This window comes from Staurois parvus, unplaced genomic scaffold, assembly GCF_062004578.1.
Source record: "Staurois parvus isolate SC_StPar_1 unplaced genomic scaffold, SC_StPar_1.0 ptg000059l, whole genome shotgun sequence".
Taxonomy (NCBI): Eukaryota; Metazoa; Chordata; class Amphibia; order Anura; family Ranidae; genus Staurois; species Staurois parvus.
Window position 1 is genome coordinate 8,578,548 of NW_028317855.1, and position 23,670 is coordinate 8,602,217.

Here is a 23,670-nt window from a genome sequence, read left to right on the forward strand (position 1 = left end):
ATATTGTGGTAGAACACAGACGATAACTATTAGGACTTTTGTTGGACTGTACTATTATACTTGGATTGTTTATATGATCTAGGATAGCACATATTTTAGGTGCATGGTTTCACTGTGGGAAGTGCGACACTGTTGAAAATAGGCTTAAATAACTTTTCTTACTGCTAGCTGGCTGTTCACTTGCATGTACAGAATTTGTTGTTATTCATGCAATAACATGGCCTTTTAAAGATTTTAATGTTACTCTGTTTAATTCAGAAAATAATGTGGGTGTATTCAATATTTAATAAAATTATTATCTGAATATCAGCAAATGTAAAGGCTATATGAAATCTTTTACTCTGGTAGTAGTTATGGAACAGGACATGTTATACAGCACAGCTGTGAAGGAGTCACAACTGAACTGTTATTTCTTTTCCATGACAAATACCTATTAAGCAGTCAGAGCAAACCCTCATTAAAACCTCTGACATCACCCTTAGGGCAAGAGAACACAGAGCAGCAATTGCTGAATTGCATATGAAAATTATAGTTTTATTGTCCGTACAACTGAAGACTTAACTCCAGCTCCCATTTCAGTCAGTTTAGCTATAAAGAGGGTATTCTTTCACAGTACAAAAAAGCACAGTACACCATTGTAATGTAAGGAACAGTCACTGTTTATGTATTTGATAGCCTTGTTCACAATAGTACTAACAGTGAAATGGCCCTGAATATCTCATTTTAGCAGCTGTGAAGAAGGACAGCCATAAACAAGAGAAGTAAATGCTTCAGTTGGATGTACAATTTTTGAAGCACGCAGCCTTTATTTTCAATCAATAATCCTATTTTGTTTAGTTCAGCAGACAAGATTCGTAGGTAGGAACCATATATTTTATATTAATAAATGCATCTTCTCCTCCATGGCGCTCAAAAGCTTCCAGTGTTTCTTGAATCAGGTCACCGATGTTTTCCCGTTTTTGCTGGCTGTAGTCAATGCCATCGCCTGAGTTCACTGTAAATAAAGAGGGGAAACGGTTAGATTTAAAAGTCATGTTTTGCGATTTGCTTTTTTTGTCTGTGTAAAGTGTTACACAAAGGACTTTAATGACTGTTCCTTATAATAATTTATTTCTTTCTTCATTGTCACTCTATTTGTAGGAGAAACCCATGCAAATGCAGTAATATATACTAACACCATTCACATAGTGTTCCACATCAAACATACATTATTTGTCAGTTAATTGGCTCCTGTTTAAATCTGTACTTGAAGTGTGCACGTGCATTTATGTGACTGCTTGGAAATAGTACCTTGTCTAACAGTGTAAACTGACATATTTTTTTCCAATATAAAACATTAGCATGTGCTAAAAGATCATTTGTGAAAATGGTAGACAATTATAAAACTGAAAGGAAGGTGGAATTGCACATAGCAATCAGATTGATCTCAGTTGTCATTTCTATTTCAGGATACAATGTAAAATGTTTGGTTGATTTGGACACTGTACATTTTTATACTTTCCTTACATTATTACAAATTAGTTTCACACAATGGAAAATGCGTTGTTGAACTGTATATTTAATTGGATGTTAAATGGATAAGAAATGCATGATCAGATTTCTGCTTAACTGGAATGTATTGAAATACAGGTCAAACAGTACATACCATGTTTCCCCAAAAATAAGACACTGTCTTATATTTTTTTTGGCTCAAAAAAACACACTAGGTCTTATTTTCGGGGTAGGTCTTATTTTTTAAATGTCCAGGTGTGGACAGGGGGTGCAGAGGTGAGCTGCAGGCAGTTGTGGATGAGGTTTCTATGGAGAGGGCTGGCTGATGACAGTTGTGAGCTGCAGTCAGGTGTTGCAGGGGTGACTTGACAGGTGATTTTCAGACAGGGTGGAGATATGAGCCACAGACAGGGTGCAGGGGTGAGTTGCAGACAGGGGATGCAGAGGTGAGCTGTGGCCAGGGGGTGCAGAGCTGAGCTGTGGCTGGAGGGTGCAGAGGTGGGTTGCAACTCAGCTCACCTCTGCACCCCCCCAGCCGCAGCTCACCTATGCACCCTGTCTGCAACTCACCTGACTCAATTTACCCCTGCAACACCTGACTGCAGCTCACCTTTGCACATCCCCCCTCCCCCTCCACTGCCCTCATATGGTTAGCTAAACACAGCTGTCATCAGCCGGCCGATCTCTATAGTAACTCCCGTTTCGGGTCCTATCTTCCCACACAGTGCACCAAGCGCACTTACTCACCACTCTGCCTCTTCCCCACTGGCCGGTGATCACCCCTGGGGCATCTGCTTCCATGCATTAGGCTGCAGGAGGAGATGCCCACCCCTAAACACACTGCATACTGCACCCACAGATATCTGTTCCTTCCCTGTCCCAGAGTGAGTACAGAGGTAGGGAGGTTCTGTGGGAGCGGATGGTGCTGTCACTTCAGCCGCGCTTCTGTATTAATAAGAGATAGTAGATATGGGTGTGCGCAGGGCCAGTGGCAGAGGTGGCAGAATGGTGTTCCGCCATGTTCCAGCTGAAAACAAGCCCTGATCACAACTAGGTCATATTTTCTTGGTAGTTCTTATACTTTAGCAATTCCCAAAAATAGCACTAGGTCTTATTTTCAGGGTAGGTCTTATTTTAGGGGAAACAGGGTAGGTGAAATCAAAGCATCTATATTAAGTATAAAGCATCTATATCCACTTGCGGACCACCTGCCCACAATGTACTGCAGACGGGCAGCCCATACAGGAAAATTGACTTGCCTATACAGTACGCCGCTGCCTGTTTCCACGGCACTCACGAGAGGCCCCATCCACCTATTCCTTCTGTGATTGTACACAACAGGAGCCTTTCAGCAAGTCCCAGCCAAATATTCATAGCTGGGACCTGCTGACTGGCTATGTACATTAACAGCCCACAGCTACGTGTTGACAATCAACACAGAGCTCTGCACAATCTGGGAACAATCTGTTTCTCACCCCTGCAAAGCAGGGATGAGAAACTAAGAGATCATTAGTAAAAAGCAGCAATCATCACATATATTACACATAGTTAGTCACACATTTAAACCCTTGATCACCCTAGACATTAACCCCTTCCCAGCAAGTGTCATTAGTACAGCGACAGTGTATAGTATTATCACTGATCACTGTATTAATGTCATTGATGATGTCTGTGGCATTTAGTCAGTTCCCCTCAGTGTTAAATAGTGTCAGATTGCCTGACGCACTATTTCAGTCCCATTATAAGTCATTAATCACCGTCATTAGTAGTATAAAAAAAAAAATGTTTGTATATATACACCATAGTTTGTAGGCGCTATAACTTTCATGCAAACCAATCAATATACACTTCTTGGGATTGTTTTTATCAAAAACATGTAGCAGAATACATTTTGGTCAAACTTTATGAAGAAACTAGATTTTTTACATTTTTTTATTGGATATGTTTTATAGCAGAAAGTAAAAAATATAGTTTTTTTTCTAAATTTTCAGTATTTTTTTCATTTATAAAAATATAAAAACCCAGTGGTGATCAAATACCACCAAAATGAAGTTCTATTTGTGTAAAAAAATGAAATACATTTTGTTTGGGTACAGTGTTGCATGACCACGCAATTACCAGTCAAAGTAATAAAGTGAAGTATAGCACAAAATTGCCTGGTCGTGAAGGGGTTAAAATCTTCCGGCGTGTAAGTGGACATAAATAAAGTATATTGTAGAGAAAACTCAAGTCACAGATATATTTTATTGCAGTGCACTTTCATTTTTGTTTTCAGAAGATCATGCTGTTGAATTGTGCCCTATGCAACAGCACACCTTGTTACATAAAACAAAAAGTGTGAATAGGCCCTATGGTCCTGTAGAAACAAAAAGAAGTTGGTCTCAGTGTACAGTCTTAATTCCTGCCCACCAGCCTAACAAATATGTGAGCTGAACAAATGCACTTGGTCTCAAGATATACACACTTTGCTGCTCTAAATGCCACAGGTCCATTTATGTCCTTTTCTTCCGCAAACACTGGTAATCTACGTCACCCTATGGACTCAAGCAAATGGGTGTTCTCATTTGATTTTAACGCACTGCTGCTCAAATGCATGCTTTTTGATTACATAATTGCATGTGACATGTTTTGGTTATAAATAAAATGCACCTTAAAAGGACCTGCTCTATCTAAACAATTGTAACTCAACCTAAAGCATAGCAGCCCATGTGGAATGCATGCCATATATTTGAAATACTACAATTTTGGCCATATTCAATATATTTCAAAATATATTTCAATAAATATATATACTGTATGTTGAAATCCGTTTGTATTACAAAATATATGAAAAATATTTTTAAAAATACATTTCAAATATACTATACAGCTTTAAAAATACAAATCTACATTTTTGTAATGCATTCACAAATATATGTAAAATATGTTAAAATTACTTTTTTATATGTTAAAAAAATCTGAAGATAATATTTAAAAAATACAGTATATATGTGTATGTGTATATATATATATATATATATATATATATTTTTTTTTTTATTTTTATTTTTTTTTAATATATTGAATATGGCCAAAATTGTAGTATTTCAAATATATGTCAATATATTTGGGAAGAATATTTTAAAAATATATTTCAAATATATTTTACTTCCATATGGGAGGTCAGTCTCAGCCTCTAAGCTGTCATGTACTGTATCATATCCGATAAAGTCAACAGGAATTTGCTGGACTGGATTGGATGTGCATTTCCAATGCATGTAAAACACAGGAAAATAAAACCAGTCTATACAGTCAGGTCCATAAATATTGGGACATCGACACAATTCTAACATTTTTGCCTCTATATACCACCACAATGGATTTGAAATGAAACTAACAAGATGTGCTTTAACTGCAGACTATCAGCTTTAATTTGAGGGTATTTACATCCAAATCAGGTGAATGGTGTAGGAATTACAACAGTTTGCATATGTGCCTCCCACTTGTTAAGGGACCAATTGGCTTCTCAGATGTTCCATGGCCAGGTGTGTGTTATTCCCTCATTATCCCAATTACAATGAGCAGATAAAAGGTCCAGAGTTCATTCCAAGTGTGCTATTTGCATTTGGAATCTGTTGCTGTCAACTCTCAAGATGAGATCCAAAGAGCTGTCACAATCAGTGAAGCAAGCCATTATTAGGCTGAAAAACCAAAACAAACCCATCAGAGAGATAGCAAAAACATTAGGCGTGGCCAAAACAACTGTTTGGAACATTCATAAAAAGAAGGAAGGAATGCACCGGTGAACTCAGCAACACCAAAAGACCTGGAAGACCACGGAAAACAACTGTCAACAATCAAGTCAACAATCAAGAGAAGACTTCACCAGAGTGAATAGAGAGGGTTCACCACAAGATGTAAACCATTGGTGAGCCTCAAAAACAGGAAGGCCAGATTAGAGTTTGCCAAACGACATCTAAAAAAGCCTTCACAGTTCTGGAACAACATCCTATGGACAGATGAGACCGAGATCAACTTGTACCAGAGTGATGGGAAGAAAAGAGTATGGAGAAGGAAAGGAACTGCTCATGATCCTAAGCATACCACCTCATCAGTGAAGCATGGTGGTGGTAGTGTCATGGCGTGGGCATGTATGGCTGCCAATGGAACTGGTTCTCTTGTATTTATTGATGATGTGACTGCTGACAAAAGCAGCAGGATGAATTCTGAAGTGTTTCGGGCAATGTTATCTGCTCATATTCAGCCAAATGCTTCAGAACTCATTGGACGCCGCTTCACAGTGCAGATGGACAATGACCCAAAGCATACTGCAAAATCAACCAAAGAGTTTTTTAAGGGAAAGAAGTGGAATGTTATGCAATGGCCAAGTCCATCACCTGACCGGAATCCGATTGAGCATGCATTTCACTTGCTGAAGACAAAACTGAAGGGAAAATGCCCCAAGAACAAGCAGGAACTGAAGACAGTTGCAGTAGAGGCCTGGCAGAGCATCACCAGGGATGAAACCCAGCGTCTGGTGATGTCTATGCGTTCCAGACTTCAGGCTGTAATTGACTGCAAAGGATTTGCAACCAAGTATTAAAAAGTAAAAGTTTGATGTATGATTATTATTCTGTCCCATTACTTTTGGTCCCTTAACAAGTGGGAGGCACATATGCAAACTGTTGTAATTCCTGCACCGTTCACCTGATTTGGATGTAAATACCCTCAAATTAAAGCTAACAGTCTGCAGTTAAAGCACATCTTGTTCATTTCATTTCAAATCCATTGTGGTGGTGTATAGAGCCAAAAATGTTAGAATTGTGTCGATGTCCCAATATTTATGGACCTGACTGTATGAGCCCTTAACCCAGTCACATCCCGTCTTTTCAATAGAGAAGACAGGAAAAGGAAATTTCAAATGATGGTATAGTAATTGTTTGTTCTTACAATTATTGCAATTATTTTTTTTTTTACCTGTGTGCATATTCTTTGCCATTTCTTAGACTTTACCATTACAACCTTCCACGTCTGGCTTTTATAAAGGAATACCACCGTTATTTTATTGATCTTTGTTAGTATCCCCCATAGATTTTCTATAGTGCTTGTTTCTGCTATAGTTCATTTAATTTACATTCATGAACGTAATTAGTATGTGGAATATTAACTAAATTCCATTCTGTAAACTGTTGACTAACATTGAAAGGTACAATTTGACAGCTAAGTCTACCATACCTAAGTCTGGATCATTTACAAGACATATTCATTATTCAAAGTGCATTTGTAAAGTTTTTCAAAGTGACCCACAACTAACGAGGGCAACCAATGAATCAATACTAATCATATTGAGAAAGCACAACCATGAGACATATTTTCCTTTTAATTTGCATCTACCTTCCTTCTAAAAGGATCAAAACCTTTTACAAATTAAGCTGTAGACAAGATGGAATGTCAATGTGCCACGATTACAAATACAGTACATAAACATCCTTCTTTTGTATTTATACTTATAGATGTCAAAGTCTGCTCCCAATAAGTCAACCTATTGATTGTACATCTTTTTTTGTTTATGCATCTCATATCTATTTTACACGTGTTTGATATTAAAGTGGTTGTAAAGGAAAAAAGGTTTTTTACCCTAATGCATGCTATGCATTAAGGTAAAAATCCTTTTTAGTGCAGATCTCCCTGTGCCCCTCCCCAATACTCACCTGAGCCTGATCTTCTCTGCACATCTGCAGCAGCTTTTCTCCCCTCTCCTGGCCCTCACAGGCTTGGCTGAGAGCAGAAAGAGCCATTGGTTCCTGCTGCTGTCAGTCAAAACCTGTGAGCAGGGAGTGGGGGTGGGGCCAAGCCAGGCTGTGTGTCTGAATAGATGCAAACAGTCTGGCTCTTGAGTGAGCCCGCATGAGTGCCCCCATGGGAAATGGCTTCCTATGCGGGTACTCATTGGGGGCAGGAGTCAGGCGAGCCAGCTGGAACCCGAAAAGAGGAGGATTGAGGCTGTTTTGTGCAAAACCATTAGACAGAGCTGGTAAGTAGGACATGTTTGTTATTTTAATTTTTTTAAAAATGAACCTTTAATATAACTTTAAAATCCATTGGAATTCTTCATATTTTCAGAATGTTCAGATACTAGAGCATGATGTAGGTAAGGGTATTTACATGTGTATGAATGAAGGCTGTGAGGAAGCTCAAAAACTGTAAAAAAAAATGCTGACATTCTCTTTATGTCTTTGCATTGCTGAATTTCCATACAGTCATTCACACCATATGCATTATTTAGTAAAATATTATATGTAAGGACCAGATTTACACTTAGGTTGTTGCATACCAACTGCAGCATATTACTTTATCAAATCATACCACTCATTAGAGCTGGGTCAGAGGCTCATACTTTGTTGTAAACTGTAACTGAACTGAAAGGGTGCAAAGTTGCTTTGTTATACCTAAGCAGTTTCAATAAAAAAATATATATTTTGTCTGAAATCTCCCCTGAAAAATAGCAGTGCCTTTCTTGGTATGTGAGGGTGTCTAGGAACTCCTGAACTCCTGTGCCTACAGTCTCATAGCTGTATACAGTACCTGCAGTGTGAAATCTAAGGCACTGCTGCCTTTGGCTGCTTGTGTCAGGCAGTTAAGAGTGAGATTTGGTGATGCCACTACTGTGCTGCTCAATCACTGCTCTTCAATGGAGGCTCCGGCATGAAGAAGCAAAACCCTGTATCTGTACCAGGGGGTGGAGACTGCAGAGGGATGTGAAGGTAGGAGGCACAGAGCCAGTAGTATGCTGATCTTCCTAGTGATTAGCTGTGTAGAGGGCACAAGTCTGACCATTGGATTACAGGCAAGTAGAATGCAAAGAAGAAAACTGACCGCACTGGGAAGGATGTGCATCTATGCCTAGTACGGTCAGTTTGAAATAGGAAAGCAGGGGGGCCGGCAGGTTTACCAGTTTTTTCACACAGAGGAAGCAATGCAAAGAGAACAGGATAGTTTTTAATAAAAGCATATGGTACAATATACACATAGGAGGCATATGAAATGTGGGGCTATTATTACACTTTAAATATAGGAATAAACAATCAAAAATAAGCAGTCACACTAGTTGCTACATGAAAAATGTCAACTTTTCTTTTCATTCAGACTTTTATACATCATTACTAAAATAACTCAATGTAATTGATAGAATCTACTCTTATTTTCTCTGTTTCTATAGAGGGTCAGACTCAGGGCTATCTAAGCATTTCTGTTTTAAGTTCCCAAATGCAGTGCACATATAATATCTACACACTTTGTAGAGGCAATTGTCCGTTATTCTAGACATGAGTGTTAGAACAAATTTAGACTTTAATGATTGCTGGATGTCCCTGTGTTTGAAGCATCTGAGGTGCATCCAACGTTCAGCAGCATGTCAATGCATACTGACAGTCTTCCATAAAGGACAGCTGTATCTTGGTGTGCATATCTACCTCAAAGCAGTAAACAAAGAATCAAATGCGGGAGAGCACACTGACACAAGCATGTTTATACAAGCTTTATTAAATGCTGTGCTGATCTGAATACATCTTAAAGAGATAACAAAATGATCAATCATTAATTAAGCTTAAACTACTGAATATAAAATGCATGAGGCATGTACTGGAATAAAGTGAAAACCAAAGACTGCACAGTGTGCAAACGGTTTGGGCATTCTATTTATGTACACGACCTTTTGGCTATCTTACCAGAATCTGAGTCTGTTAGCAGTATACTGCATATGACACCTGAAGTGTACCTCCAAGCAGTGAGGCCTACGTGGCTTCTGTTCTTTGCTGCATCTCACCATTTACTACCTCCATTCACTACACTGGTGGCCTCACTTGCATTATGCATACTCTGGTATAATTTCCTGTAAAATTACCAGCAGCACTGGAACTAATGCTATGCCACCACATTTAAAGTGGTTGTATACTTCTGAAATGAAAAATGAAGAAAGCATATCCTCATATAGTGTGTACTTGGCTCAGTCTATAGCACCTAGTGTGGCTCCTAGACACACTCTTCTTCCCTTACACTCTGCATGTGTCACTTCTCACAGTTCTCTCTGACAAAATACATGGTGACTCTACCTCTAGCACACAGGAGGTGATTGACAGCCTAACTGAACTGAGGATATGCATGTTTCCCTATGAGATTGTATAGATGAGGGGTCCATCCCCTCCCCCAGGCCTCAGATTACACTCAGCTCTGTGCTGTAGATTGTGTCAGATCTCTGCCCCCTACCTCTAACACACAAGAGGTGATTTGCAGCCTCACTAAACAGTTTTTGTTCATGTTTCTCAGTGAAGCTGGGTAGAGGGAGGTGTGTCTATTAAGCCCTGTACACAGGCCGAATATCGGATGGTATAGGGTGTTTCAAGAGAAACCAGCTCATGTGTATGGCAGACATTCATCTAGCTTATGTCAAAGGGGTATGACCGGAAAAGGTCTGCTAATCAGCTTCTAATCAGCTGAGAGCACTGATCAGTGTGTTCTGGCAGGGGGGAAGTCCACAGCGCCACACCGCTTGTGTTAGTACAGCGATCTGTCAGGTTTTTATTGTTTAGCTCACTGGGCTGAACAAAAAAAAACTGATACGGGGCATTAAAATCAACCAGGTTTCAGATTATACTCAGGTGTCTGCTCATTGCTGTGGAGTATGTTACATCAGATCCCTGCGCCCTGTATCCTGGAAGCTGAGAAATACCATCTAATCTGCATACTTGGGAAGGCTCTATAGGAGAGAGTGCAGCTAAAGAGAGGATTTGCTTCATTACTGTTTATCACCTGAGGTGTCTCATTTCAAAGGGCATCTGTAAAGGTTTATTACCACTTTAAGCATTCTTGTTGGAAAATGTATCTTTTTTAGTGGTGCCCAGATAACCATCAGTGGAAGGGAATGACTGTATCCAACTTGTCCACCTTTTTCCCATGCAGCTTATGACTCTTTTGTCCTTTTTAGACCCTGTATATCCTAACTGATGGCACTGCACTCTTAAACCCTCTATTTCTTGGATTCTTAAAATTTTTTTAACAGTCATTGATGCAGAGAGCAGAGAAACTAGACCGTAGAGATAACTGACACCAGTGCTTTGGATAGAGAGAAGTAAACACTATAGAAGTATGTGCTTTGTTCATTTTTCCATGTCACAGGTTTGCAACCACTGCCCTCTCAAGTCTCTCAATGGATCTAATCCTGATAAAAGCTTCAAATGGTCAAAATTGTCTCTGTACTTTTGTATATTTCTCACTAGATTATTGTTATGAGGTTTCTTAATTTTTATTGCATATAATTCTTAAAATTTGTACTTAAATACTAAAGCACTTGTTCCTATGCTGTGGGCTCACGGTGAAGAGAATGTGCTTTTGATACCATGCCACACAACTCCCAATCCACGTTAATAATTAATAACTAAAGATTTGTCAGTGCCATTCAAAATTTGTTTGAGCAGAGGATGCTTTAAAGCTAAATTGAATGGAAAAAAGGGAAAATCCAGACAATGAAAGCTATGTTAGATACTGAAACAATTCTAAGGACTGTTATTATAGATATTATCATGATTTCTTGAAGCATCTATCACCTAAAAAATCCTGTTTTTCTCTTTCTTCAAGGAGAAAAATACCTCTCAGCTATGATTTTACTAAAATGGTCAGCTTTGCACTGAAGTCACCTGCCAAGTGCAATAACTGCTTATCTCCTCTTGTTGCTGAAATTAGCAAATACGCCAGCCCAAAGTGAGATAATTAGGGATGAGTTCAGTGAAAGAATACAAAGACTTCTCTACAAGATAAATGAATCACATTGATTTGTTCAGAACACCTAATGTTAAGTATGCAGTCATCATCTGCACTTTGAAGAAAATTGATACTGATATATAAGGGTTTCCTGAGATGTCTGAGATGTTTAACTTCATATTGGAGTATCATGCAGAGAGAATGTTCTTAGCAGAAATAAATGTGACATACAAAACATTATTCCTGTATGAAGTTGCATACAGAGGTCCTTATTATGGAGATAATAATCAGTAAATAGTGGACTGTGAGTGGCCAATTCATATTATGCGAAATTAAAAAAAATATACCGTATATATACAAAGAATAACCTCATTATTCTCTCTCTTGTTGTCAGTATACTGGTACAACAGCCCTGTATTTCATATAATTCCTACCATATTAACTAAAATATCAACATTAAAAGATTTCAGTGAACAAGCAGTTTTTATGCATTTCAGTGAAAAAGACTACTGTGCAAAACAAAGTATGTCCACACAGATTAAAGTGGAACTCTAAGCAAATAGATAAACACCTATATGCATATTCTATATATTTATGACATTACTTGCAAAAGTATTTGTAATTTTGGCCAGCAATCCTGTGGTGACAAATACTGTACATCCTTCATGATTACAAAGATCACTCTGCTACTTTCAGGTTAACCATTATAGCTTCCTGGGTCAATCTAAATTTATCCCCCTACACATTGGACAGAGGTGACTAGGCTAATTTATGGTCCTATCTTAGGAGTTGAGAAGTGCCATAGGTAGCTACATTTCTAAACCAGGAAATAAGCGTATCTTCTGCCTGGCTGCACAGTGTGGCCAAGAGTTGTATATCACAAGACTGGCTGAACAGAACTACAAATCCTTTAGTAAGTAGAACAGTACACACATGTAGTTCAACTGTGCGTTTAGCAGTATTTCCAGATTTTCAACTTTGCAGGGTTTTCTTATGTGACAGACCCTCACTATAAAAGGGTTGGCTCCTAGCAGTCATTTGTCAGTGTGTGTTGGAGTTGTCTACAAGAGAACCGACAGTCTGTTTAGGTTAGTTGCTATACAGTTATATGCTGTGCTTTATTGTGCTAAATTACTGTGGACTGCAGTGTGGTGGGCTATATATATACTTGTGTATTCCCCCCACCCTGTGTTGAACATTTAGAGACACAATGGTCCTGCATGTGCAGCTCAATGTACATTTTAAAGAAGACTGAGAGCACGCAGGTAAGATTATATTATTGCAGTAGAGCACGGATGTCAAACGGATGGCCCTCCAGCTATTGCCAAACTACAAGCCCCATGAGGCACTGCAAGACTGACAGTTACATGCATGACTCCCAAAGTTAGTTTTGCAACAGCTGGAGGGCCACCAGTTTGACACCCCTGCAGTAGAGGCTTTGCATGTCTCTTCTGCAAAGAGCCTACCTGCTTTCAATTTTGTTATTGGAGAATTTAGTTCAACTTTAAGATTAAAAAACCACCCCACTACCTATCCTACCCCCATCCCCAAACACATATCTGGCTCCATGTCACCTCTCCAGTGCTGTTTCCAGCTCCAGCATCTCTTCCCACCCTTCCTGGCATCACAGGAGAAACTGGGGTCAGCTAGCAATCGGCTCCTGCTGCTGTCAGTCAAACTTTTCTGAGGAGGATGCAGGGGTATGACTTACTGGTGTTGTGTGTTTCTATGGACACAGTTCAGCACAGGACCCACTTGGAGCAAACATGCATGGGTGCCTCCTTAGCACATGACTTGCTACAGGAAGCACCAAAGGAGGAGGGAAACTTATAGCACCAGTGGGGACTGCAAGTAGAGGAAAGCAACATTTGTACAATATCAATGCAAACAGCAGGTAACTTTTACCTTTTTTTTTTATACATGTTTTATTTTGCCCTTAACGTTATTTTAAGCATTAGAGACGTGTCCTCCCTGCTTTCCATCACTCTGAAATGTAACACTAAAAATGGGCCAATTTTTAAATAAAGCTACAAACAAATAGTGCACTCTTTAATATTAGTTTTACTTACAAAGGGCTTACTGTCAATTTATGCCCAGTAATAAGAAATGGTATTTCATTTGGAGGACAATTGCACTTGAAACTTGATGTGTTGCTCCATAATTAAATCAGGTTTTTCTATTAGTGGCTACAGCTGATATTCCATATTAAGTGAACTAGAAAAGCAACATGTCCTCCTTCGCATGATAAATTTATGCAAATACGAAAGCTGAAATGCCATCTAAATAATATATTGGGCATTACATTGGAGTGAAAACATTTTACTAAAATGGGTCATAATTTCCCTTTATTTTCTTTAAATATATTTCTGCTATAGCACAGTCTAGTTTAGTCTAGTACATAAAAACAGAAGCCCAAAAAGGTTAGGTAAAAGGTAAACTAACACTGCTTTCAAATGACTGTGTCATGTCCCTATACAACTACTGCAAGACACAATGCTATTTGCAGTAACATTTCTGAAAAACCCTGTCAGATGTCACAGTGACGATGGAACACATGGAGAAGTTTTACGAATGATGCAAGTCAAGTACAAATACACTTGTGATTTGCTGCTGAAACAAATACATTGAAATCAAGCCAGTATGACAGCTGTTATCACTGTTTTCCATTCCCTGGAAATACTAGCCCGGATCAAACAAAATCCTTGCCTACTTCACATTTTTTTATTGAAGTACTAATATGAAAACAAAGCAATTGTTTTTTTTTCGCCTTGACAAATAACAGCAGGTGATATATTAAATCATTGTAAAAAAAGGGCATTGATATTTTTATCTGAGTTGGTGAGTAGTTTTATTGCTGTAATAATAACGTAAAACTTTCAAAATTGCTTGTGCAGCTAAGAAAGATCAATAATGAAACAAAGTGGGGCTGAATAATGTTACATGTGCAGGCTCTACTGAAAAAGCTACAAATAAGCTCAGCAATATGTGTGCTCATTGAAATATTATTTAAAGTGGCAACTCTTCATAGCCAGAATTTTCTGAGCAAGTTACTTTTCTTTGCAATTAGTAATACAAACGGAGTTGTTTCTTCTGATAAGGGAAGTCACAAATAAAGTACAACTCTGCCATTCAGACCTAATTTTGTAAACAGCTTTACCAAAACTGAACAGAAGAACCAAGACCTAGCTATTTAAAATGTGCATATGGTTGATTCTAGCAAATGCATATCAAAAAGTCAGTGTCTGTCAACCAGTGCCAATTGCCAAACCATTGTTCTTTAAATAATTAAACACATTAGGGGCGATTTAGTAAAAGTGGAGCACTCCGAATCTGTCGCTGCTGTGCATGGTAGCTAGTCAGCTTCTAACTTCAGCTTTTTCAATTAATTTTTAACAATAAAATATGGTTGCTTCCTTAAAAAAGCAAAAGGAAGTGATTAAACGAGTCATGAGAGTAATACAGAGGTAACCTTTGCTAATGCTAGATGCCTGGCTGTGATGCGGATTCCTTGGCTTTACTATTTCTTGAGTCATTGCAGATGTGCAGATCAGGTAAGTCTTTTCAAGATTATTGACCCTGAACAATCATGCTGATAAAGTACTGAAACTGTGAATTCAGTATGACAGTCAAGCAACTATTGTCAGATACAAAGTTCAGCAATGGCAATCTCCATGCTTTTCTCACAATAAACTCCTTTAAAATACTTGGAACATGTTTTACATACATGTTTTGGCTAATTTTAGATTGCCAGGGTGTAATGCTGGACTTCATTCATGCTTTTTTAAGTTCAGTCTAATACTAACCAGGTAACTACTGTCTGTAACATATACATTGCAAAGTAGTACATAAATAAAACAAAGGGCGTTGACACTTTAATAGGAATAAAATGAGTACATAGTCACAAGAGTAAATGGTAAAGCCAACGTTGTGCATTAACCCAGGAACTGAATTGATCTTCTAGAGGATTGAACTCACATGGTCCAAACAGTGTTAATCAAACTACCAGCTGATGTATTTTGAGAGACATGCCCTCATTTCCAGAACAACAGTTTTGCTCTGAAGAAGAGGGCACACACCTCGAGATGCGATTATGCAAATTGCTGGATTTCTCATTTGCTCTTGTAAGTACAGTATGTACTCATTGGTTTTTATTCCTATTAAAGTGTCAACAGTAATGCACTAAGCCTTTGTGCGATTTTGTTTTGTTTGTGTAGTTTCAAGATTACCAGATCTTTAGAGGGCAGCTTTGGCATCACATTCATATCTTGGTTGAGAGCTGATGGCCATCATCTACTACAGTCTACTACAGTACTACACTATGTCAAGGTTTCGCTTCTTGGTGTGTGATTACAAAATTGTCATTTTAGCAGTAGCTACTGTGTAGGGATGAGTACACCTGCCTGGGTTGCATTTGTAGGAAGTTTGTCAAATCCTGTATGAAATACAAGAAATCTGAGCTGAGCAGCAAATCATATTGAATTCAATGCGGGATGAATCCTGCTGCTACATTTTGGCCATTTTCAAGGCTAATAAGACAAGCTATTGTCAAAAATGGCATAGGGTGCTGGGCACTGCAGTGGGAGACATTTAATAAAATAAGCAAACAAAAAAAGCATTGAAAACACCATTTTGCAAATTTCCACAAACATTTGAAGCTGTAAGCTGCTATGCTTGATGCACATGCTCCACTGTAACTGTTTAAAGGATAAATAAACCCAAGAACAAAAATCTAATATTTAATAATATTGCAGCTTACGGTACTTGGATGTGCTAGATGCTTTAATTTTCTCTTCTTTGAAGGTAAGAACAATTTTATCAAATACAGATTGATCTTGCAAGAAACTCAGTGTCCTTACCCCTTCCTATAAGCTGCATAGAGGAATATCTTCCTTCCTAGCTATCTTCTGTAAAGTACCAATTGGCCTGCCCCCCATGTAATACAGATGAAGTGATGTGAACATGACTGTAGTCCATATTAGGTGATCAGCAGCCTAGAGAGACAAATATGAGTACCTCCATAGATACAGAGGAAGAGTAATGTTGCCACCCTAGGACAGAAAAAGTGTTATTTTCCACCAGGTGGAAGTAAAGCAAAAGTTTGAAAAAATGAATGCTGACACTACACCAAGGACTAGCAAGCTGAAATATATTACACCTTTGGGTTTGGGTTTAGAAACACTTTTAAAAAACCCTGTAAAAAAACAACTGCAGTTAGCAACAATAGGAAATTTGCCATGTGAAAAAACACATACAGTCTGTTATCACTATAGTGTATGTGTGCAGGGGAAAGCTGTTAAAAGGCTGCAGGACATCAACTGCATTAGGATGTAACAAAGCATTTTGCTACTTACATGACATTCAGTGAAAGTTTATGTACATCTGCTTAAAAGACCTGCACTAATATCTCCCATATAGTTTGTCAGCAGCAATCTCTATGCTTTCCCTATAATATCTAAAGCACATTGTCAATTTGGTCACTGTGACTTCACCCTATAGTGAGATGACTAGCTTATCCAAAAGCCCTTGGTTTGACCATTCTAAGTCAGTTTACCTAAATTCCAAGGCTGAGCAGTGCATTATGGATAAAAAGGAATTAGTCTGGTGAATTCCTTTATTAATTCACCAGGACTGCAAACATGCAGTTTGCCTTGAAACCATGGTTCAAATTCAGACCTGAATCTGAAGTGGGTTAAGAAGAGGGAGGTGGTTGGCCTGAGCTTCTTAGAGAGAATAATAAGGAGGGGTTTTTGATGAGTGGGGAAAGTTAACTACCCTCCCTTCTTGATGGTAGAATCCCTCCCTCTTCCTCAACTGTATTCTCTCTTAATCCTTCCCTCTTCCTCGACTGTATTCTCTCATATCCTCGAGTATTCTCTCTTAAGGGTGGGATGATATTGGGGATATAGGGGAGAATTAGTTTTTAGGGACACATATTTAATTTGAACACAGTAAATTTGGTATGTAGTCTTCACAATTGTTTTTGTTTGGGGGGGGGGCGATATCAATAAAAATCATGATTGCGAGTGAGATGATTTTGGATGGTCATGTTTCACTAAGTAGGTCGAGGTTGAGGGATGCTCAGAGGAGGAGAAGGAGGGGGTAAGGGATAGAGGGAATGTGGGGTTTAGAAAGTAAGGCCTGGTAGGTTTAATCACTCTCTTGGAGAAGCTTAGAGGGACCAATATGTTTTTTTTTAATTAGGGGACTTCCTCCTTTCCTTCTGCTCAATTTTCGTTATGATACTAGAACTGGGATTTAGGAATACATCTTTTTATATATGTTTGTCACCCCCTTCCTTTTTTGTCATGTATGAGTTCCCTTTAAGCTCTCATTCACACTGAATCCGACTTTTGAAGTTGCACAATTTAAAATTCATAGGTCAGTGCGATTTCATGCGCGTCTTGCCTGAGATCTGTGTGACTTTATGCACAGATTTCTATGCAAGTTGAACCTGAAATCACAAAAAATGGTGCAGGAACCTTTTTTTCAAATGGTTCTATTGCCAACAATAGGTTGTGAGTTGTCATATGATTTTGAACTGTCAATCACATGAAAAGTCACACCGGTGTTAACCAGGGCTTAATGTTTCTTTTCAATTGTCTTTTTTGACAATTTTTTTTTTCAAATGTTTTTAATTGTATTTTAAAATGAATAAAAAGAAAAGACTTCAAACCCTACCTCATCCCAACTAGTGTGTATTACATACACATTACAAAGTGGTAGTTAGCAGTAGCTGCAGTGTGTAACATATACATGACAAAGTTGTAGTTCTAGCAGTACCTACTGTATGTAACATATACATTACAAAGTGGTAATTCTAACAGTAGAAACTGTACAGTATATAACATTTACATTACAAAGTCGTAGTTTTAGCACATGTGCTTGTACAAGCTGGAGTTCCCGCTTGATGTGGATAATGGTTTGCAAATTAAAACCATATACTCTTATGGTGATTATCATCTATACATGCCTCAAAAATTCAAATGTTGGTTATAGGGTAGACACAAAAATTGGAAGTTCTTGGTTTTCTTCCAGTTTTGTTATCTGAATTAAAAGTGGTATACAAGCATAGGAAAATAATTTTTCAGTATACCACAGAAACAATTGAGTACTGTCCGTGATACTTTTTTTATTTGCACTAACATACAATTTTGAGGACAAGCTTTCGGGGTATGTCCCCTTCTTCAAGGTCTAAGCAGTACTGCTTAGACCTTGAAGAAGGGGACATACCCCGAAAGCTTGTCCTCAAAATTGTATGTTAGTGCAAATAAAAAAAGTATCACGGACAGTACTCAATTGTTTCTGTCGCAAATGCACTAATACGGCTACAATCACCTCAGTATACCACAGAAATTGTACATTACAATGACCATGAGAGTGAGTAGGAACAGTGAGGAAAATTGGGTCTACAGACTCATCAAATCCATTTACAGACTTACCAGGGCAAGGTGACATATAAAACTGAAAAATGAGCCTTTAATCAGGGTTAGAAAGTAAAAGATGTATATCTATTTAAATGCAAATGATCTGTCATGAGAAGATATGCCAAATCTTATTAGGAACTGGTAATAAAAAATAGTTCAAAATGTCTATTTTCTTTTTCTATCACTTTTTTGTTTGGAGAGAAATGTGATAACAGACGCAGGGCTAGTTGTTAAATCAACATATAGCTTATGGTTAAATATTTCACTGTCATGCATGCTAAACAGTGCCTGGGTAATATGCCTGTCCCAAATCAGTTATTATTATTATACAGGATTTATATAGCGCCAACAGTTTGCTCAGCACTTTACAATATAAAGGGAGACAATACATCAACAATACAGTTCAATACAAGAGGGTTAGGAGGGCCCTGCTCCTTGGAGCTTACAATCTAAGAGTTAACTAAACATACTTGCTAAAGGTCCAATATTTGTTAATTCTTTTTTTTTCTCTTAGTGTGATTTGTTAACTGAAAGAGAAGGGTCACTTCTCCAGTCAGAATACTTAATAGGAACATGAAGTCGCATGCTGAAGGAATGCTTTCAAAACCACAGATGAAAGTAGAGAAATGGCTGATGGATTGAGCAAATCCCCAGAGATGAGCGTTGTGAATACACAGACCCCAGACTGAACACTTGTGCTTGTGAAGGTTAAAGTACTGGCAGCCCTGGAAACATAAGTCCGCTATTTATCTAGGAGCCAGGTATAGTGCAGACAGCTGCAATCTGAGCCTTGTTTCAAAGATATCTCTATAACCTTAGCTCTGACCTCTGATGCTCACTGTCTTCCCCAGTACATGTGTCATTAAAAAAAAAAATAAGCATACTCTCACTCTGAGGTATATTTGTCTTTTATAAAAAATAAAGACAAGAAGTGTCCATGGATTTACATGTCATTTTGCTATCACTCATGCCACATAACATGGCTATTATGCTCTCATGGCTAAATATAGCTGACAGATAAACTGTGTTCCCAGGAATCATGATTTGGCATGTTGACATGCAGAGTTAAATGTAATTAGACTATACTGATGAAGCTGCTGGTCAGAATAAAGAAAACTAAAATGCATATATATTTCCCAGTTGCCTTTATATGGCTAGTCAGGTCCATAAGTTCAAAAGAAAAGAAAGCAGATTAGTTGTCCTAGGTTTACGATTAGGGTCTGGCCATTATATTTCAATTATAGATTTCAAAATAGCAGTAGATTAATTGCTTTTATGCAAAAGAAAGGGCGCACATGAGCAGAGATGCCTTGACGCAGCATTGTTCACTGTCTCCTGTGAACAATGGTATCAATGAATAATAAAGCCAATAATAACCATGATATGCATGCTACGTTTTACAATTATAAGCCTGGCTTAGTATCATGACCTTTACATACAAAGTAACAGTAAGATACTAAAAATATTTTTCTTCTATGATCAGTCATCTTTAAAAATAATGGTTATATGGTATAAAAACAAAGATTTCTTTTTGGCAGTTAAGTTATAAATATGCAGTAGAGAAAAGTAGATGTTACCGATTATACCAGCCTATTTTGAACCAGTGTGCCTTCACGTTTTTTCAGGGGTGCCTTGGCAAAATTTCTAAAAATTGCCCAAAAATTTTATACAAACCAGCAGGTGGATCAAGCCTGCCTTTTAGTTATACAAAGCCACAGGTTTTCATTGTGTGCCATTACATCTTTCTAGCCAACGACAACATAAAATAACAATTATGTTATCAGTTGATAAGGACATTGGGCACCTGCGCAGCATCCTTGTTTGCCCCTCCCCTGCCCCTCTTCATCAAAATGAGGGAGGAGAGAAACAATGGGATACTAGACAGTAGTCAGTGTGCAAAGGTGTATTTACTTCGGAAGAATAAATCAGTTCTGACGTTGGGGGGTTTATTTACTAAAGCTGGAGAGTGCAAATTTAGACTCACTTCAGCATAGAAACCAATCAGCTTCTAACCTCAGCTTGTTTATTTAAGCTTTGACAATAAAACCTGGAAGCTGATTGGTTTCTATGCACAAGTGAGTCTGATTTTGCACTCTCCAGCTTTAGTAAATAAACCCCAGGGTGTCCCACATGTGCAGATGCATTTTGTAAAACTATTAGTTTAGTTTTTTACATTTTGTAATAGGTGCCTCAGACAAGAAGTGAGTGGAGCGCACGCTGAGCAGTGCGTTCCAGTGGCCATCTTTGGGAACTGTGCTGGTCTGTGTGGATCCTCTGCTTTATCCCGTGGCTGTGATGTGGGATTCCTGAATTTGGAGGCTGTAAAGTGCTTGTTTTCCATTTGGAGGCCATGGTTTTAATAAATATACTTTTTAAAGTTGCTGACATGTGAGTGGCCTTAATCTTTGCTTTTACCGTATTTGCCGGCGTATAAGACGACTGGGCGTATAAGACGACCCCCCTACTTTTCCTGCTAAAATGTAGTGTTTGGGCTATACTCGCCGTATAAGACTACCCCTCTTCCAATGCACACCAGTGGGAGGAATAGTGCCCCATCATTGATGTCAGTGGGAGGAATAGTGCCCCATCATTGGTATCAGTGGGAGGAATAGTGCCCCATCATTGGTATCAGTGGGGGGAATAGGTGCCCCATCATTGGTATCAGTGGCAGGAATGGTGCCCCATCATTGGCATCAGTGGGAGGAATAGTGCCCCATCATTGGTATCAGTGGGGGGAATAGGTGCCCCATCATTGGTATCAGTGGCAGGAATAGTGCCCCATCATTGGTGTCAGTGGGAGGAATGGTGTCCCATCATTGGTGTCAGTGAGGGGTGGAATAGTGCCCCATCATTGGTGTCAGTGGGGGGAGGAATAGTGCCCCATCGTTGGTGTCAGTGGGGGGGGGAATAGTGCCCCATCGTTGGTGTCAGTGGGGGGGAGGAATAGTGCCCCATCGTTGGTGTCAGTGGGAGGAATAGTGCCCCATCGTTGGTATCAGTGGGAGGAATAGTGCCCCATCATTGGTATCAGTGACACCAATGATGGGGCACTATTCCTCCCACTGAGACTTGCTGACCCTGTTCTCGTATGGTGCTGCTGCAGCCAGCATATGTGGTTGCAGCAGCACCTCTACACAGAGCACTTACCTGCTGCTCCGGCACTCAATTTTCGCGGGGCCGCTCGGCTCCGCCCCCTCGCCGGTGATTGGCCGCCTGTGTGCCTTTCCTGAGCTACAGTTCTGGCGGCCAATCACCGGTGAGGAGGCGGAGCCGCGCAGCCGCACGAACATCCAGTGGCCGAACTGAAGGAGACGCCGCGCTTCCTGGACCGGATCGTCGTGGGACTGGATCCAGGTAAGAGACGTCAGCCCCTGCAAACCCCTGTACTTAATGCCGCAGCCCCCCTAACATGTGTACCGGCGTATAAGATGACCCCCGACTTTTGAGAAGATTTTCAAGGGTCAAAAAGTCGTCTTATACGCCGGCAAATACGGTAATTATATTGTTGATTGGCAATATTACACTATTTGAGATTTTTTTCTCCCGGTTGAACGGTGGAGCCTATTCTGATGGTGAAGAATTCCATAAAGTGGATGCTAAAGAGGGTTTAGGATCCCTTTAAAATCCCTAAAGGCTTCTCATTCACCAATATCTGGTGAGTGCATTTGATGTTGGTTTGCACGGGTGGAAGGTGGAAGCTTCTTTACATTTGAAGAATTTTTGGAAATTTCTATTTTCATCATACACAGACTTTTGGTGTTTATTATTAGTGGGGCATTCACTATTCATTTATGGTTTATGATATATTTATTAGTATTATTCACTTTATGTAAAAAAGTTTTATTTCATTTAGAGGTCTATTTTTGCGCTGTTTATGTTATTTGGTATTATTTGTGTTTTTGACATTGCACAGTGGCAGTTTAGACTTTGTAATTTTTCATTGGTGCAGAAATAGTTGTCACCTTATAATTTTTATGTATTCATTTTATGGTCAGTTGTAATTCTATATAGTGCTGCACATTTTTGTTTATTTTGTTTACTTTCAATGCTCTATTGGTTTCTCTTTATGATCACTAAACAGCTGTACAGTCTGCAAAAACAGTATATACCCTTAGTTTCAACCACCCTATCAAGTCAAGTCCTGCAAACCTTTAGGTAATCTTTCTGTCTGGGTGTAGCATGGGTACTATTTAAAGCTGAACTACAGCCATCAGTCTTGCACAATTGTACAGGCTCCTCTTTTCACTTCACACTGTGAGCTTCTCACAGGGTGCCATAAAAACCACAACAAGTCAGATAGAATCTGCCTCAATAGCAAATTGGAGGATGTCTAACATAATCTAACCTTTTCCTCTTCAATCCTAGCCAGCCCCTTCATTCATTGGATTTGAACTATTTCAGTCATGTAGGCTCAGTAACACATGTGGCCATAAACTAGGACAGTCTGTATGCAAATGCAGTTTGCCTAGTAACATCCACTCTCTCAGACTGACATCCATCTGTCAAGAACTGTCAATATTTGCATACCTTCTCTCAAGAATCAGCCCACTGCTTGCATCAGGACTGAGGGCTCTTATGCAAAAAATTAATTAGCATGTTGATGAGGGGTGAGGAACCAGGGAGGACAAAATATAGGCAGATAAAATTTCAGCTTTAACTCATTTTCATGTGCTGAAAAGTCCCTACACTCTGATAGCATGTAGCCAATTTAAAGCTGGCCATACATTGATTGCTGGTGCAGCAGGGAATGACTTGATATCAGTCAGTCTGTGGCCATCTCTGTTTGACAGAAGTCAACTGTTTTATCAACTTCTATCAAAGGACAAGAACATTTACTTGATTACTAGCTACAGGCGGTGATATATTCTGACAGTAGCAGGAGCCACTGTCAGAATACAATGTCCATGCAGGGGGGTTCCTCCATCCTCTTTGTTTGTGTGGGTGGAGGAATCTGTTTTTTTGTTTGTTTTCATTCAGACCATTAGCTGAATGAAAAAAAAAATAATGATGTACAGCCAGC

General features: G+C 39.0%; 1 protein-coding gene across 2 annotated transcripts in view; it reads right to left on the reverse strand.

The window, feature by feature from the left end:
- Nucleotides 1-635: 635 nt before the first annotated feature.
- Nucleotides 636-23,670, reverse strand: part of PACRG (parkin coregulated) — an 816,916-nt gene continuing 793,881 nt past the window's right edge. Inside the window, exon 5 of one of the 2 annotated variants that reach the window (XM_089668604.1) lies at nucleotides 636-994. In XM_089668604.1, coding sequence (XP_089524730.1) covers nucleotides 834-994 — 161 coding nt within the window. In that variant the 3' untranslated portion in view covers nucleotides 636-833. The remainder of the gene's footprint in view (nucleotides 995-23,670) is intronic. The other variant, XM_089668605.1, reaches the window with a different exon arrangement.